Consider the following 12,364-nt stretch of genomic DNA (forward strand, 5'->3'; position numbering starts at 1 on the left):
AAGGGGGAAAGAGGGTATCTTTATTTCAGATCTATATTGTTGCAATTTATCATTACTGATTGCTTTTAGTTTAAAAGTAAAACAAGGCTTTGTTTTAGTGATAGCAAGACTGAAGTAAAAAATGGCCAACTAACAATGCCTGATAAAATATGTTCAAAAGTACATTACATTTTACCATAATTTAAAAAGGGAAAAAGCAGATTACTAATTTGTACAAAGCCATTTACTGCACCAAAAAGAAAAAAATAATAGTAATGGCACTATTAACTGTTTAAGAAGGCAATTACTGATAAGGTCTTCTAGTGTTTATGCTGTCATAGCTATAGCCTCTTCGACACAGGCTATGGCTAATGTTTAAATGACAGTTAAAGACAGGGTATACTTTGTTAATAAATTTAAAAATACTACCTACTACACTTCAGCCTGGGTCAAGGAGATGCAAGTCATTGATTTTTGTTGGGCTGCGTGACTAAAGATATAGAAAGCAATGTTTAGCTGTACAAGATACCGCGCAATAGGAGGAAATGACATGCTTCTTGATACTCTATGGCAAGCTAACAGAAGACTCTGCTGCCCAGAGCGCTGCGCTCTAACACTACAAAGCTGTAGGCTTTCTAAAACGAAATGATCCGGGTTGAAGGTTAGACCAAAAACTTATCAAAGACAGCATGCCAGAATACCCAAGTAAATGATCAAATACTGTCCAAATGGCCTGAAAATTTTATAAGCTAAGACTTATGGGTAATACATAATGGCAGTACCTGATTAATCAAATATGCCTTCTAATCCCAAAACACAATGATATAAAAATGAATTCCATTAAGTCTATATATTAAAGTCTTACGAACTACGATGAGCTGTGTCTTTGTATGTATGTATGTATGTAGATGCATGTCTCTCTGGGTATTACATAATTTATCTTATTTTAGCCAGAAGCTTTTAAAAATAAAATGAATCCTAAAAACGAAGCATCCTAAAAATGAAGTGACAGACAGTACATGTCTGTCACTAAGGAAGTTCACACAGTGGGTATAATATGTTTAAAAACTAAAGAAACTGTTTCAGATCTTTCCTTCATTAAACTCCTATCAGTGAAAACTTTGCCTCTTCTGAGAGGCATGAGAGAAAACAGGTAAATGTCCTTCAGTTCTCTGCTGCCAAATTTTACTCCAATAAAAGAATTACATATTATTTGCAATGCACACTGTTGTATTAGAACTAAGATCTCCTTGACAAAGTCTGACCTCACTGGGCTGGGATTTTACATGGTGGGGGGTAGGGTGCCATTTAAAGAAGAGAAGAGATCCTAGCAAGGCCTCTAAGAAGTGAAAATTTTGAAACAGGAAAATAATCCTCAAATTAAGTAGCCAAATAAACAATGAAAATCTTCACTTAGAAACACTGTGATAGTTTTTGGTTTGATACTTTTAAGTATCTAAGAGGGATACCATGTAACCTAACCAAAACTTTTGGCCTCTACTAATAAAGTCACTGAATGGGACCAGAAGCAATTTCAGAGTTTGCTCCCCTAAAGCAATCGTTAACTGTTGCAAATATTCCTTCAATATGCCTACACCAAGCCATGTTATGATCAAATAGCTACACTGCCAGTTTTTCCCACAAGGAAATCATTTAATAAGTAGTTTTCTGTTTTCTTTTACACTTAGGATCCCAGTGGAAAAAAGACAATTTCTGGTAGAAAACGGAGGCTGTGAAGGTTAAGAAAAGATTACATACTTCAGAAAGATTACAAAAACGATGTCTGTCAGGTAAAGGGGTTTAGGAAAGAGGTTGGACTCTGCCCACTCAACCTCCCTCAGCAACACCCAAACCTACCTGAGCACCGAGGACAGGGAAATCAAACACCCCACACCCTAACTTGAAGGCCTCATCAGATCTGTAAACACATGCTCTGTCTACTTCAGTACTTGAGAAGCTGGTCACTCCTGGACATTCAAAATCAACGTCATAAAAGGGACAGTAGTGACACTAAAAAATCAGCCTGACCCTCAAAGATATTAAAAGACTGCAAAATCTTGCTTGATGTCCCATCAAAAGACACATTTGCAATTGTACTAAAAACAAAGCAAACCTAACTAGTAAGCCAGTCGTACATTTCACTAGGTGCAAATACTTAACAGCTATTAGTCCTTCTGCAATGAAGCTATTTCAACTAAGCAGAAATGGTTTGGGACCATGTATGACCCCTAAAAGCCTTATCTGAAGGAAAGACTGAGCTTGAACCTGAACTCGGATTGCTGAAGGCTGCTCCGTTTCTCCCGCTGCCAGAACCTTCGTGTTTATACAAGGGCAACCTGCACATCGATTCGATGCTCGGCGGTTTTGACCTGCGTCAAGGCTAGGTCTCCTGTATGAAAGAAAAGGATGGACTAACACACAGGCATGCTCGGTTTAGGATGGTAGAGAAATATAAATGGGTCTTATTTCCCAAGACCTCAAAATAAACGCATCCTGATATATCTCAGACCATGCTGTGCAGAGACAGCTCTATCAACTACCTTCTTACTTTCACTTTTACTGCCACATTTAATGATCGATTTGATTTAAAAGATAACCCACTTTAACCTAAATTAAAGTATGAGGAAGTTTCAGCCTAGTAAAACTGGTGCTCATTTGAATGTCTGTCTGAAATCAATGGGACACACACCGTAAAAAATTCTTCGATTACCTACTTTTTCAGGTCTGCCATAAAGGGTTTTGCAGCTGTGTCTAGAGTTGAGACAAGAAAACCATCATCATGAAATCATGTTAAGTCTGAAATACTGACACTCGCCAAACCTGCTTCCTCCTTGGCTTCCCAGCACACTTCCGGCCGCCTCCAACTTACATGTGGTGTTTCTGGGGTTCTATCTTGATCCTATTTCCTCCCTAACCCAAAGTGTTCCCAGGCATTCCAGGCAGCCCGTCTCTCACACTCCACACACCTCCACACCCCAACCCTGATGTGTTCAGTCCCCACATGCAGTCCCTACCACTCACATGCACACCATACGGTCCAGCCGCAGATCTCTCACCAGTAGACTGAGCTCTTTTAACTCAAAGCTGTTTATTTCTTTTTCTTTTTTTAAAGGTTTTATTGGGGGATTGTGGGAGGGGGACAACATTGGGGAATTGGGGAAGGGGAACAGACAAGTTGACTTCAGTCTAGTTGTGGAGGACATCGCTTCACCGGCTCATGTTGGTATTATCATTGCGCTCTTCCCAGGTGAGGCAGATCGGTCGCTGGGCCATTGGATGGCCGCTCACGGTGGCTCTTGGCAGATCACGCCAGCTGCCGGCCACTCACGGTAGTTTATGGCAGCCCACTGCAGCTCCACCTCCACTGCAGCCTACGCCGTCACCAGCAACCCACGGCAGCCCAGCTCCAGGTCGAGCTGTTGTTCATCATCTTAGCTGTAGAGGGCACAGCGTCACCGGCCCTCATGTGGGATCTGAACCGGGGCCCTGCTGCTCAGAGCTGGAGTCCCCAGCCAACTCTTAACCAATGCGCCACTTGGCTGGCCCTTTAATTCATTTCTAAAACCCTAGAATATTAATGCAATACCTGGCACTTACTGACATACCAATAAATGTTCTGAACTGAACCTACAACCAACCCCCAATCACCCCGTTCATTTCTTCACTTAACAGAGCTGAGAAAAAAGGACTCACTCCCTAATTTCCTGTAGCAGAGTGGAGAATTTCTATTAATTAGAAATCAACAGGTAAGAGAATTCCTTATGTTAACCCGCTGCCTAAACCTCATCAGGGAATAATCTACACCAGCAGTTTTCAAACCCAGCTGAGCTTTAGAATGACCAGAGGAGGCACTTGCGGTCCAAACCGCTGGGCTCCCAGTGGTCAGTGAAACTGATGAGCCAGGAGTTTCCATGCAAATGAGCCGACCAACAGAGTGTGAACCGACTAGACTCACATATACTGATAAACTAAAAGAATGAGTGTACAGGACTCATTTAAAATATGATAAACGTGACAAATAGTACAAGAGACAAAAGAAAATGGTACGCTGATATCCTACATGTGCACCTCACTGTCCACATGGATTTCCCTGCAGCTGTTTGGATGACCAGAAGGAAGCGAGGGAAAACCACTCTCCTCCCCCACAAGCCTGTGCAGGAGATGACAGAAGCCAGGTACCTTCTGGGGTCTGTGAAGGGAATCACCGCATATCAGAAGGAAGAACACTGTGCTTGGAAGTAAAACGCCATGGGTAGGAATTCCTCAATCTGTCCTTTAAAAGCTGTGTCACTTTAGGTAAGTCACCTTAGATAACTCCTCTCAGCAGTTTACCTATAAAATTGTCCTACCTTAGCAACAAAAATAGAACACATACCAGAAGCCAAATGTTTTGATTTCTACTCTAGTATTGTTTCCATGAAATCTCTACTCTCCTCAAGTTTTCATTTCTAGAGGGCTAATACCAACCTTCAAAACCAAATTATCTTGGATCCTAAAGCAAATTCTAAAATCCTGTCCGCCTCGAAGAGTCTTGAGGAGCAGTTATTATGTAAGAAAAAGATACACTTTACAAGTGGAAGATAGAAAAAGCCACAAGGTTAGAAGTGAAAAAAGAGTAGTTACTGATGAACCCTGAAGAATGGGGCTGCCATCAAGCACCATTTTCTAAACCCCAACCCCATACTCTCCAGAAATACCTGATGCCAGGCTCCCACTGGAAAATCTGGTGGTTGTTCTCAACATTAGTATGTGCATCGTAATGTTGGATAGGAGCCTCTCTGGGAGAAAAAAGCTTGGAATACCTGGAATCTTACAAAATGAACGTTATACTCCAAAAATTCTCTTTATACACCTCCCTCTCATCTCCATCCCCTCGCCCCTTGACCCACAAATAAGAAGCTACCAGAGTACAACTCCTAAGAGATCCTGATCGCCCATCACTTCCCTCCAAGTTAGAGCTGGCCAGGATAAGATGTTACCATCTGGCTTAATATTACCCAGTGATGAGTAGGTACAGCCACACAGAAAACTGGGAGGATCTTGCCTTAAAGACCTTGCAGTTATGTGGCTTTGATAGGGATTTGTTCTTTGCTTCTGGAGTTACGCAATTGGAGTGAAATGGTAATGGTTTGGTATCAGGAGTCTGGAGTATGTCTATGCCTCATAGGAGTATGTGTGTAATAAAAGCTCCAACCACGTGTTCAAAACACACTAGGTTTTAGACTTTAGTTCTCTGAACATTACAATTTGGTCAAGCCAGTGAAATGGCAAGAATTAACACAGGAATGCACAAAAATCTGCGTACGGCCACAGAAATCTTAGCCTAGCTCCATTCTCACAACTAAAATACTCGACATGTAAAAGATGTAAAACTTGGTCGACACACATTAGAGAGGGTTTTAATACATCTAGAAAGCACTATTGAGTAAACTGCTTGATGCAAGACAAAAACAAAAAACCACACTATTGGAAATACAGCATATATGGGTTCACCTAAAAGGTAACGTTATGAGGCCCAGTAATAGAAGATGTACTTGAACAAAACATTTGCAAATCCAGGTCTGTATGATTACATAGGAGTTCTAATTACCTTTCCTTTTGTAAAAGTTTGCCTAATAATAAAGAAGGAAACATAATCTGGCTGTGTTCTGAGGGTCGAGGCAAGCACTGCCCCTGCCACCTCTTCACACACCCCCCCCCACTTTACAAGTAAGATAATCGTAGAATATTAAAAACTCAGTCTATTTACCCTCCTCTCAGGCAAGAATTGGGATGATTTAAACTGTTAGGTAAGACATAACGCCCCCCAACTGCACGACTTCCACGGCATCATAGCCATGCCACTGAGGGAAATGAAAATAATCTTGAACACTTCTCAGCACCAAGTTAAACACTTCTGCCTGTGTACGCACACTACACAAGATACACATAACACATGTGAACATATAAATTTTCTGAAATAATTTATAACAACAGCTCTACCTGAAAAAAATGTTTTATCCCGCTAATTTGTTTAAAATTCCAGGTACAGAAATGTTTCACCTAAACCAACAGAAGAATTACATTCTGTATATTCTAGGTTTTTTTTTGTGTGTGTGTGTGTGTGTGTGTGTTTTTGTTTGTTTGTTTGTTTTTTAAGATTTTTTTTTTTTATTGGAGGAATTGGGGGAATGGGAACCGTGCTGGGGAATTCGGGGAAGGGGAACAGACAAGTTGCTGTCATTTTTTGTTCTTCAGTCTAGTTGTGGAGGACGTTGCTTCACTGGCCCAAGTTGGCACCATCATTGCGCTCTTCCCGGGCGAGGCAGATTAGTCGCCGGCTTCTGGACGGCCGCTCACTGCGGCTGCTGGCCGCTCACGCTGGCTGCTGGCCGCTCACGATGGCTGCTGGCTACACACGGTAGCCCATGGCAACCCACTGCCACAGGGGCTGCAGCCTACGCCGTCGCCGGCGACTCACGGCAGCCCAGCTCCAGGTTGAGCTGTTGTTCAGCATCTTAGCTGTGGAGGGCAGTGTCACTGGCCCTCATATGTGGGATCCGAACCGGGGCCCTCTGGCATCCCAAGCGAGTTCTTAACCATCGCGCCACTCGGCCGGCCCCTGTATATTCTAGTTTTGATGCTGGGGAGGCTTTTATTTTCAAGTTTCACTTTTTTGACATCCCTTCACTGTAGGCGAAAATGAGGGACGCGTATTTGGCGCTAACTCATCTCACTAAATCAGTCCCCAGACTCTTCTTCACAGTGAACAAATAAGCTTTGGGATTTAAGATCCTTGTAAGCCATCAATTAATGAATCTGGACAGCAGCCCTAGGTCAGTGTCAGATCCCCTTATAGCAGATGAGAAGGCATGCATCAGAGAAAAATGACTTTGTCCAAGGTCACAATGGAATTAGATCCTAGACACTACCCGCTTATTTTTCAAAAATCTAGAAACACTGACTCCTTCTTTTACATAATAGAGGAACTAACTTTTGAAAAGTAATCATAAAAATTCACATACTCTAGATAAAGCTTTTTTTTTTTCCCCCTGCAAAATAGTCCTTAAATTTTACATCTGTTGTAAAACAGATTGCCGAGTGAAGCGGAATCAACAAGTTCTAAAAACTCACTCATTATGTGATCTTCTGCCTGGTAGTGTTTAACTGGTCTCCCATATGAGAAAGGAAGTTTATTATGAGGGGAGGGGGGGGGGACTTTGACTGTAAGGGGTTATTGATAGAAAGTATTTTTCAATGACCTGGCTTTTAAATTGCTCATTTTGTATATCTGATACCACATAAACGTTAAGTAGCACGTCTGCTGAGACAAAAACTGCACAGTCAAGGCTGAAAGTCAAAGCAATATTCTTCACAGGAAAGTGAACTGAACAACCTGACCAACAGCTCATTAGGGTCTTTTCCTTCTCATTTCCGTGAAACTCCTTTCCAGAAATGGGCTTCATTCTATTTCTTGGTGACTCCTGACTCCCAGCTCTGTGTTGCTGACAGAAAGTCTGGCAGATAGGAAAACGGACAAAGAGCAGAAAGAACGGAGAATACCCTCCGTCCACCACCAAACTTCTATGTGCCAAGAGTTGGCCTGAAGATGTTAAAGTTTCTGTCTACACAGGTTCCAACAAAACTGAGATGCAACCTGGACAAAGTGACCATCACTCACTGAAGGCTGGGTACCTTGTTCCTAAGTACCCAGAGTCACTCACACACCCAATAAGACAAAAGCTAAGCTAAGCTGTTCTTGACAAGGGACAGCTACTAGTGCTCTCACCCCAAAGCTGTCCCCTGCCTTGTGTTCTCTTACAGCCAGGAAAGTCGCTAAAGAGACTATATTCTTCATGCTCATGTATACGCCTGAAGTTTCATAATAAAAAAAAATTTTAATTTACACTCTGGAAGTGATGACTCTGGCAGAGGAAAGTAACTAGTCTTTACATCCATAAAGAAACTATGAATGATGAAAAAACAAAACAGCTGAACAGATGGGTGACTCCAGGCTACGTCTAAAGGTGTATGGATGGTAGTGATGCTTTAAGTGGGATGGTCTACAGTTAAAGATGTGAATGCTTTAAAAACGAAAGGGACTTGACAAGAAGGCACTAAAATCCAATTCTACATCTTTGTTCCAAACACCTAACAATTAAGGAACAGAAAAGTCTCACTGCCCTGGAGGTAGTTTTCCTCATTAGTTTGGTTCATAAACTTGGAAGTATAAAAAAGCAAATTCACCAGAGAACTCAAACAATAGTTAATGACAGAAAAGGAACATTTTAGGAAGAATTTTGGGAGGTGTACAAAGGTAACATCTCATTTAACTTTTCTCTTTTAAAATGCTTAAGAAATCTTTGTTAGGCTGCATACAATTGTCATGTCTAAATCAAGTTTCTCACAACTCAGTCCAGTTATAAGTTTCTCAAAATAGGGCCGGCCGAGTGGCACATTGGTTAGGAGTTGGCTTGGGACGCCAGCTCTGAGCAGCAGGGCCCAGGTTCGGGTCTCACATGAGGGCCAGTGACGGCTGTGCCCTCTACAGCTAAGATGGTGAATGACAGCTCAACCTGGAGCTGGGCTGCAGTGAGTTGACGGCATAGGCTGCAGTGGGGCTACCGTGAGTGGCCGGCAGCCAGCGTGAGTTGCTAAGAGCTGCGGTGAGCGGCCGTCCAATGACCAGCGACCGATCTGCCTCACCCGGGAAGAGTGCAATGATCACAATACCAACATGGGCCAGTGAAGCCACGTCCTCCACAACTAGACTGAAGAACAAAAGGACAGCAACTTGTCTGTTCCCCTTCCCAGAGTCCCCAATGCTGTTCCCCTCCCCCAATTCCCCAATAAAATCTTTAAATAATAAGTTTCTCAAAATAGTCTGAAGAAAATGGCAGTAGCCCAGTGATATACTTTCCCAAAGTATCACTCCACCCACCCACTCATCTCAAAGGGACTCCCTATAGTATGCCCGTGGTGACTTCTCTTCAAGTGACTTGAACTTAAAAGAAATTCAGAAAGAAAAGTATAGCCAGCCCTTCAGTTCCCAACGTTTATTCCACCTAATTTTAATTTTTTTTTTGAGGTTGGCAATGATCTTTTGCTCTTAAAACAGGTATAGCAGCATAATCTCCAAAGAATATAAAATTCTCTTAGGAAAAAATAAAAACATTACACCACCAGCTCAACAGACCAACCGAAAGGACTGTGCAAGGAAGCAAGTTCTTCTAGGTTACTGGTTCTAACCCTATAAATGGCTTTTGCAAAGAGGCACGCAGCAGGCTCCGTGGGACCTCAGTCCAGGGACCTAATCACATTTCATTTGGGGGCATGAGCTCTCCTTTGTCCTTTTCTGTAGTTAAACCTTAACGTGTGGCACTAAGACAACGAGAAGCTATGAAAGTCTACAAAAAAGACCCCACTTATAGCACACAGACCAGATTCTTTCTTTTTTTAACTGAATAGTTTACAATGATATTTTTTGTCTTTTTAAAAGAAAATTCTCACTGGCAGATTTTTGTCTGCCTATATTGAAGTTTTCTAAACATCCTGGACTTTGTTATTGTCCCTAAATTAAACAAATAATTTTACTCCTAATCTATCAACCAAAAACACTGCGTATAGGCCAACACATCATAAAATTAAGTACCTCAGAGACAAAGAATGAAATTGGGGGTTAATAACTTTCTCTTATCAGTGTCTCTCAATAACACAATAACCCAAACCCCAGCTTTAATACAAAACATTTATTAACACTTTTCAAAGGCAATTCTGTCTTCATTTTATTCTTTAAAAAGGTTTAGATTGCATGTTTGAAAACAAATACTACAATCCCAGGGAGGGAAATTTTTCCAGTAAGGGTGGGACATGAATCTCTAGCTGCCTCATTTATGTGTAATACCACTCACATTCTAGTCTAAAAGTCTACTAACTGTGTTCATTAGTTTACTAAGTATACAACTAGATGGATATGTTAGTGGCTCCCAAGGTGACCAATTTACCACTGACAAAGTCAAGTTTAACTAAACACCCATACAAAGACTACAACAAATGAAGTCAGATTTTGCTTTGTTTAAGGCAGACTCAACTAGAACTGTAGGACTTAACTGAGCCTCCTACCAAGTGGAAAAAAAAGTTTTTCCTCTGAGTAGCCCTAAATTTGTCTTAAAAAGTACAAGAGCATGTGGGGTTTCTTTTGTGGGTGATGAAAATGTTCTAACACTGACTTTGGTGATGCTTATACAACTCTGTGAAAATACCAAAAACTAATGAATTGCACACTTTAAACTGATGAATTGGACGGTATATGAATTACAGCTCAATAAAGCTGTTATTTTTAAAAGGAATCATAAATTCTTCCTTTGCTCAAGGATAAGCCTTTTCTCCAAATGTTAAGGGTTTAAGGTGGCCAAAGTATCACAACTAGAGAAAAGTTTCATGACAGACATCAAGGAAACTGGGAAAACAGAGGTTAGGCCAACGTCAACCAAACCTAAAATTAGGGAGAATGATGGGCTGGAAAGAGTAAAAGAGCTCCATATCACGAACACCTCTATTATACAAAGAAAGGATTAGGTTCTCACCTGTTCCTAAGGCTGGAACCAATAGGCTCACTCCAAGATGCCAATTGTATTGACACACTTAGAAGTTTTACAGGAAGGGATCAAACTAATGGCCACAGGAGTTAAAGTTGAAAAAATGTGTCATATGGGGTTTGATTTAAATACCTGACTTTCGGACACTGCCGAAGAGGAAATTTGTGGAATCTGCCTACCTATGGCCAAATGTTAGATGTTTTAGGGCAACAAAGAAAGGTGTTCAAGTCATCAAATATATTCCAATTAAACTTGGAGGCTCAAGAAAGTATTTACAAAGCAGCCAACTCTTTTCTCCCTAATAGTTAGTTATACCCCTAAAATTAATCATCTCCAAATACCGCAAAGTGACATGGAAAATATAATTTGTCCTTAAAAAGACATATTTAAGTACATCAAGGAGGAAATGAAAATTTGTATTTTAAAGGTAACAAAACCAGAAGTCAGATTAACTGAAAATTACAAGAAAAAAAAGCCCAGAAAACAAGCCTGGTTATCCTACATACTTGAACTTGATGTAACTTGAAACAAGTTTATTTTCCTCTTTAAACTTTTAACTCAGGATTTGAATAGTCTTCTTTATCACATTTATCTTACTATATTTTCAAATATCTGTGGACCCCCCCCCCGTTTTCAAAGGTAAAGCCTAACTAGGGCCCTCATTGAGAAAGCAGCTATAAGTACCACTAATCAGATACAAAGAACAAAAGGAAATGGAGATGCTTTATAATTCTTACCCTCACCTCCTAACAGCAAAATACCCACAGACCCAGCCCCCGTGCGAACACAGCCCATTGCATTCCAAAAACAGCGAGCGAAAGTCCTCCGGAAACGCGGGCGTTACAGGGGACGGTTTCATGCCGTGATTCTGTTGCTTTGTTGCAGCTGCACGAAGCCACTTGTTCACGGCGAGCGTCCCACCACCACACGGCCTCGAACACAAAGCGCGCGCGGCTCCTGCGAGGCCTTTGTTCCAGGAAGACCTTCCGCGCGAGGCACAACTTCTGGAGCGACGCTCGCGGCCGTGTCGCCGGCCGGCGCTCCCCACGCGGCCCACGCGACACGAGCGTGCGGAACAAAGGCGGCTCCGGGCAGCGCCACCCTGCCTCGGCCCGGGGTGCGCGGCCTCCCCACAAAATGGTGGCCGCCGCGTCGCCGGCGCGCAGGACGGGGGAGGCCGGGCTGCGCACCCGTCCGCGGAGCTCGCCGTCCACACCTCGGCCGAGAACACGCGGGCGGCCGCGCCTGGCCGGAGCGCATCGCCCTTTGGGGAAAAGAGCCTACAAAAGGCTCAGGATGCGCGGGCACGGCGGCGCTCCACCCCGGTCTCGGGCGCCGCACCCCACGCGAGGGCCGCTCCACGCGTGTCGTCGCGATCCGCTCCCGGCCCGACTCCCGGCCGAAGCGCGCGGACCCTTCGCCGTGACCTCGCCCGCCCGGGCCCCCCAGCCAGCGGGCCCCGGCCCGCCTCGCGGGGGGCGCCCCTTCCCCCCGTCGCCCCCACACTAGCAGGCCCGATGTTTCCCGGCACGCGGTCCGTCTCCGTTGTCAAACTTGTCCCAGGAACGCGGAGGCCCGGCCGCGCTTCCTGAGGGATCCCCGAATGTCCTGAGGAGCAGCCCCGAATGTCCCCGCGGGGCGAGCTCGGGGAGCCGGGAGGACCGGCCGCGGGGGCGGGGGCGGGGGCGACGCGGCCCCGCGGGGACGGCGGTTGGACCTCCTCCCAACGGTCGCGGCCGTCCAACCGCCGCGCAGGCCGCGCGGCCCCGGCGCCCCGAGGTGGGCACAGCGGCCGCGGGGGCGAGTCC

At 43.8% G+C, this 12,364-nt stretch overlaps 1 protein-coding gene across 2 annotated transcripts in view; it reads right to left on the reverse strand.

Annotated features, from left to right (window-relative positions):
* KDM5B (lysine demethylase 5B) overlaps nucleotides 1-11,596 on the reverse strand; it is a 53,066-nt gene extending 41,470 nt beyond the window's left edge. Inside the window, exons 1-3 of one of the 2 annotated variants that reach the window (XM_019638031.1) lie at nucleotides 11,300-11,443; nucleotides 2,694-2,730; nucleotides 2,245-2,368 (exon numbers count right to left, since the gene is read on the reverse strand). In XM_019638031.1, coding sequence (XP_019493576.1) covers nucleotides 2,245-2,368; nucleotides 2,694-2,730; nucleotides 11,300-11,351 — 213 coding nt within the window. In that variant the 5' untranslated portion in view covers nucleotides 11,352-11,443. Of the gene's footprint in view, nucleotides 1-2,244; nucleotides 2,369-2,693; nucleotides 2,731-11,299 lie in introns of both variants that reach the window. The other variant, XM_019638032.1, reaches the window with a different exon arrangement.
* Between the last annotated feature and the right edge of the window lie 768 nt (nucleotides 11,597-12,364).

This window comes from Hipposideros armiger, unplaced genomic scaffold (genome assembly GCF_001890085.2).
Source record: "Hipposideros armiger isolate ML-2016 unplaced genomic scaffold, ASM189008v1 scaffold_37, whole genome shotgun sequence".
In the NCBI taxonomy this organism is placed as follows: Eukaryota; Metazoa; Chordata; class Mammalia; order Chiroptera; family Hipposideridae; genus Hipposideros; species Hipposideros armiger.